The 6,149-nt window shown below is 25.8% G+C and overlaps 4 protein-coding genes across 4 annotated transcripts; 1 reads left to right on the top strand and 3 right to left on the bottom strand.

Moving 5' to 3' along the window:
- Positions 1-472: 472 nt before the first annotated feature.
- Positions 473-2,047, top strand: ENU1_152060 (hypothetical protein; the record flags this gene model as incomplete). The annotated part of the gene is made up of 1 exon (XM_008860629.1): positions 473-2,047. One exon carries the CDS (start codon positions 473-475, stop codon positions 2,045-2,047), a length of 1,575 nt encoding a protein of 524 aa, XP_008858851.1.
- Positions 2,048-2,107: 60 nt separating this feature from the next.
- Positions 2,108-2,923, bottom strand: ENU1_152050 (inositol hexakisphosphate kinase, putative; the record flags this gene model as incomplete). The annotated part of the gene is made up of 2 exons (XM_008860628.1): positions 2,108-2,734; positions 2,804-2,923. The coding sequence occupies 2 exons, from the start codon at positions 2,921-2,923 to the stop codon at positions 2,108-2,110; spliced, it is 747 nt and encodes a 248-aa protein (XP_008858850.1).
- An 89-nt stretch (positions 2,924-3,012) lies between these two features.
- ENU1_152040 (type A flavoprotein, putative) lies at positions 3,013-4,260 on the bottom strand (the record flags this gene model as incomplete). The annotated part of the gene is made up of 1 exon (XM_008860627.1): positions 3,013-4,260. The coding sequence occupies one exon, from the start codon at positions 4,258-4,260 to the stop codon at positions 3,013-3,015; it is 1,248 nt and encodes a 415-aa protein (XP_008858849.1).
- A 368-nt stretch (positions 4,261-4,628) lies between these two features.
- Positions 4,629-5,819, bottom strand: ENU1_152030 (lecithin:cholesterol acyltransferase domain containing protein; the record flags this gene model as incomplete). Its single annotated transcript, XM_008860626.1, has 1 exon — positions 4,629-5,819. One exon carries the CDS (start codon positions 5,817-5,819, stop codon positions 4,629-4,631), a length of 1,191 nt encoding a protein of 396 aa, XP_008858848.1.
- Positions 5,820-6,149: the final 330 nt, after the last annotated feature.

Below are 6,149 nucleotides of genomic sequence, written 5' to 3'. Positions count from 1 at the left end.
AGATTTGTAGGTGCTGGAAAAAGACTTGATATTTCTGATGATTGTTTATTAAAAGATGTTATTGAACAATCTTGGAGACACAACCCATCAGAAAGACCTACGTTCAAAGAAATTGGTGTAATGTTAGATTCTAAGTTTAAGATAGTTAATGATAAATCAAAATCAGATTCTCATAGAGATCAGTCTGCTTCAACAAAAACTGAAACAAGATCAAAAGAACTTTCTTCAGAAAGAGTCTCAACAACTAATACAACTGAAGAAAGTATTGAAGCGTCAGTATCATCACAAGTTCCTGAAACTGGAGTAGAAAATGATTAAAATTTTTAATTAAAAAGAAAGTACAAGAAATTTAATTTGTCATTTTTTGAAAAAAGAATAAAACAAAACAATTTTATCAAAGAAATGATGAATTTTTATCTTTATTATTATTAAAAAAAATAAAAAAATTATTAAAAAAAATAAAAAATGTAGAATGAAAAATCAAACTAAAAGTCCTTCTAAACAAAGAATTCGTTATAAAGATTGGAAGTGTAATTATCCTGGTTGTAATGAACCAGCAAAAACTAAATACAATTGTACTTCACATGTTTGGGATGCACATCTTAAATTTATATATAATGAATTTGGTGGAGTTGCATTTAAAAATTTAGAAAATAAACAATTCCCAAAAGAAATGTGTGAAAAATATATTGAATTTGTACCAGATGAAGTAAATATTCGTAAAAGAAAATACCCTCTTGTTACAAAACAAAGTAATAAAAAAAATGAATCTCCGTTAATTACCTCGTTAGTTTCTACTAACAGTCTAAATAATATTACTCACTCTTCTGAAAATCAGATTGACACTTTATCACCTCCTTCAGAATCATTGGCTGGTCATGAAATTTCAGATTTTAATGACCTTCCTCCAATTATTCAAAAAACTTCATTTCCACAGTTATCTCAAACACCCCAACAATTATTTTGTTCAACAAATATTGATGATTTTATTAAAGTACTTCAAGTTTCTCCTTCATTAAAACAACTTCATATCTTTGGTGCTGTATTTGCAGAAAATGGTTTCTTTCAACGAAGTGACTCAAGAACAAAAACAAAAATTGCACCAATTAGAAATGCATTAGAAAGACTACTTAATGTTACTGGCAAGATGTACACATATGATGTTGCTAATGCAGAGACGTATGGTTTTATAGCTCAAGAATTAAAAGAACAATTTCCTGATTTAGTCCATGAAGATGAAAGCGGATATTTATCTATTGATCCTATCAGTCTTATTCCTTTTATTGTTGAATCAGTTAAAGAATTAGATAAAGAAATTATACCTTTACAAAATTCATATACTCTTGCTGTTAAGTTACTAGAAGAATCAAACAAATTATTACAAACAATTAACCAATTTACTGTAGATTTTTCATTTTCTCTTGGACCTCGATATATTACTCTACCTAGTGCTATTATCATTACTATACTTAGTGTTATTTTATCTATATTATATCCTTCACTTCCTTTTATTTGGGGATATTTTGCATTACTTAGTGTTGGGTTATGGTATTCATCTCGTTCATCTAATGTCAATGTAAACAAAGAAACAACAAAATTTGGAGTTTCAGGGTGTATTGTAGTTGGAATTATCTGTGGTTCATTAAGTTTTCTTTTTGGTTGTTCAATTCAGTTCATAGGAATTTACAGTATTGTTGTTTTGATTGTATGGACTATTGGTCAATTTTATGGTGATTGGTTAAAAATATTCAATATGTTTATTGTCATATCTATTCTATTTAGTGGAATAATGTTTATGCTATCAATAATTCAACCAGGATACACATGTCATGCAGGTGTAGTTGATGATTTGATTTATGTTAATAGATCACCATGGAATTGCCTTGACCCAGAACTTGGATTTATATTTGAAAATAATGAAATTGTATGGCTTGGGTCTAAAGGAGAAACGTTGTTGAATCCAATTAATCATCAAAATGCTTCTATAGGTGTTGTTCTAAAATGTTCTGATTTTGTAAATTTTAAATGTGGAAATATCTATTATTGAATAAGACTTATTTGTTTTAAAGAACCAAAAATTAAATTACTTGTTTTATTTTAAAACAGTTTAGATATTTTTAAATAATAAAGACAATGTGTTAATTCCTTCAATTACACCATCATCTATTTTTGATATATGAGTTGACATATTGTAATAATGTGAAAAGTCTATCATCCTACAATCACATTGATAAGACTCAACGTCATAAACAAAGAGTAATGAACTTGAAAAAAAGTGATATTTCATTTTTTTAATACAATTTTTAATCTTTTCCATTTGTTGAAGATAATAATTAATAATTCTATCTTTTTCAAAGCCTAATTGATGAATGAATATTGATAATAATTTAATTGTTTCTTCTCTTGAATGAATTTCAAGATGAATTTTTTTATTTATTGAAAATGAATAACCATCTTTTTGTGTTATTGTCATTCCACAAAACCTAAACCCAAGTGTATTTTGTGTTGTTAAAGCATCTAATTTTATTCGTTCTTTTTTTCTGTTTTCATCTGTTTCATCACACCATGTTTTATTTCCTATTTTAATATCTAACACACATGGTTTTAAGTATTCAGAAATAATATTTTCTATTGAAATGAACGTATCATTATTAAATGTAAAAGAATTAAAAAAGTATGGAATTAATCCTTTCCAGTCTATTAAATCTTTATTTTCTAAATAAAATTCTAATTCCTTTACAAAAAGGTTATTTTATGTAATTAATATTTAAAAAAAAAAATAAAAGAAAGAATTTAAACAAACTCTTTTATAACTTATCTTTTTGATAAGATAATTTCCTTGTTGAATAATACACCCTTGATGACCACCTGCTTGGAATTGAGAGTTATGAATTAAGTATTTAGTTATATATGGTAAATCCATTTAAAGAATTTAAGTTCAACAATTTTTCTATTTAAAATAAAATATACTCTTTTCATTCAATAAAAACTTAGTAAAAAAAACACTACCAATTATTCAGAAACAAATTCTTTGTTTTGTAATAATGCAGTAGCAAAAGTTTTTCCCCACTCGAAACATTCTTTAAGACTCTCTTCAGTAGGTTTAAATCTAAAAGATAATGGTCGAACAGGTCTTCTTACCATTAATTGATCAATCCTTACTGATAAATTTCTTACTCCTTCACAACTCCACCCATAAGTTCCAAAACATTGAACATATCTACTACAATGAACAATTGGATTTAAATGAGCAAGAATAATGTACATTGGTGGAAGTGCTTCACCAACAAGTGTTGGAGTTCCTAATAATAATCCTTTAGAATTTTCAAAGTCATTTAAAATAGCATCAACAGATGATGTAACGATGTTATGCATAATGACTTCTACTCCAACTGATTTAACTCCTTCTGCAATTTTTTCTGCCATCATTTCAGTATATCCATAAGCTGATCCATAAGCAATAATAACTCGATCTTTTAATACTTTTGGTTGTGACCATTTTTTATATCTTTCAATATTTTCTTTAATATTTGTTCTTAATACTGGTCCATGACTACAACAGATAGCTTTAAGTTCATCTACTGGAAATCCAATATCATTTTCAAGTATGTTAATTCCTTTAAGAACAAATGAAGTATATGGTCCAAAGATACAATCAAAATAATGTTTATATGCATCATCAAGATCTTTAATTCTATCTGTCATTTCATCATTAAATACTCTTGGATCTGCACAATGAGCACCAAAAACATCACAAGGAAGAAGAACTTTTAATTCAGGAATAACAGTCATCATAGTATCTGGCCAATGTAAAAATGGTTGAATAAAGAAATTAAGAGTATATTGTCCTAATTTGAATTGTTTATTTTTTGTACTATCAATGGTTTTAGTTTTCTTTGTAATATGTCCAATGTATTTAATATTTGTTAATGCAGCAAATGTAGCAATAACAGTAGCTTGTGGAAATTTTTCTAATATATGAACTAATGAACCACTATGATCTGGTTCTGTATGATTACAAACAATATAGTCAATTTTACCAGATTCCCCAATTACATCAGTAACACGACTAAGACATTCTTGTGCAAAATTCTCTTTAACAGTTTCAAATAAAATATTCCCTTCACTTGTTGTTAATAAAAATGAATTATATGATGTTCCATATGGTGTTGACATAATAATATCAAAGACTCTTAAGTCATTATCAAGAGCTCCAACCCAATAAAGATTTTCACATACTTTCAATGCTTTTAATGTCATTGTTCTTTTCAAAATTAATTTAAAGTTATTTATCCTTTTTATGTGAAAATATTTTTAATATTTTTTTTTATTTTACAAAAATTTATTATTTATTCTTGTAGTTCATTAGAAGAAGAACCTTCTAATTCTCAAATGATGGAAATGAATATTATGACACTAAGAGAGAACATTTTGAAAAAAAAAACTGAAATACTTATTTCTTTAATAATCATAAACTCCAATTGTAGACGTATCTTATCTATTACTTCTTCTTTTCTTTTTTATTTTTATTATATAAGTTTATTATTTTAACTAATTGACGTTAAAAACTCTATTATGATTAAATTAAATGAATGTAATTATATTCACTCGTATTTAATTGGTTTTTATCAACAAATTAATGATTTCACGACTGAAAAACATTCATCTTTCTTAAGAATATCATTATGACTTGATTTACCAATATAAGTTACATTAGAGGTAAACATTGAACATGCTTTTAAAGAATTAATATTTACCATTCCATCTCCATCTGTATAATTAATTGTATATAAACTATCAAGTGACTTTTTGAATGACATTGATGAAGCAGTTTCAATTCCACCTGAAATAATACAATTTAAAGGTACTTGATTTGGTACTTTATAATTATTTTTTTCATAATATGGTTTTAAAGTATTTTCATAAACATAAACACCAAATTCATTTGTTGTTGGAATGGCTTGAATAAATTGAGTAATATTACCAACAGTATAACGTTCTCCAGTACTTTCAATTTCCATTAATAAATCATCTTTATTCCATAATGTATCAATAGGTAATAATCCTACAACCGATTCAATTGATCGAATTACTTTAAGTAATCTATCAATTGGTAAATTTAAATGAAGTAAATCTTCACCAACAGTAATCATTTTTACAGCAACACCTGATCCCATAACAGGCATACTAATTGCAATCCATTGATCAATGTATTGATTACAAAAATCATTTCCAAGATAATCTAATAATCTATATGCCATATATCCTCCCATAGAAGATGAAATTAACACTGTTTTTTTTCCATTTATTTTATAAGAGTCAAGAAGAAGTTGTTTTGTTTGTTCGAGCCATATATCAATTACTTTCGATTGAGAAAATCTCCAATCATATGGTGCTGCCATCATATCAATTCCATCTTGATATCCAAGTTCTTCTAAATGACTAATAAATTTTCTCCATATTCCAGTAATTTTCTTCCATGGAATTTCAGGCCACAATGTATCAACAGCATAAGTTTTTCCAAAGTCAGGTGCTCTAATTTCTATTCCATCATAATTTTTCATTTGTTTTGTTTTATTATTCCATTGTAAATGCATATATTCTAAATAACATTCAGATGCAAGTTTATATGATGCCCAAAATCGTTCCCAATCTTCAACTTTTTTACATTTTTTTTTAAAATGTTCATCAGTTTTACTGATATTTAATTTAATATCAAGTATAGATGACATTATTCCTGGAATTAAAATAACTGGTTTACGAGAACAAGTCTCACCAATAGAGAATGAATATAATAAAAATAAAATAATAAAGTTCATTTGTTTTTATAAAATAATAAGAGAGTTTGATCTTAAAAGTATGCCTATTCTGATAGAAAGTTTGCCTATCATTTAAATTATTCTATCTTTTCTTTGTTGTTATTTATTATGTTTATCTTATTTTTTTATTTCATACAAAATGTTTCATTCAAAATATTATATCACTTTTACTCTCTTTAAAAATTCATTTAATAAATATGAATAATGTTAAATGTAATTATTATTTATAAATTATTGTCTTATTAATAATTGAAGATTTACTTTGTTTAAGTTAAATATTATCTTTGTTTTATAATACTTTTATTATTTATTTTATAATTAAAATATTTT

Source organism: Entamoeba nuttalli, assembly GCF_000257125.1.
Source record: "Entamoeba nuttalli P19 unplaced genomic scaffold asmbl_6313, whole genome shotgun sequence".
In the NCBI taxonomy this organism is placed as follows: Eukaryota; Evosea; order Mastigamoebida; family Endamoebidae; genus Entamoeba; species Entamoeba nuttalli.
This window is presented reverse-complemented; position numbering and strand designations above follow the sequence as displayed.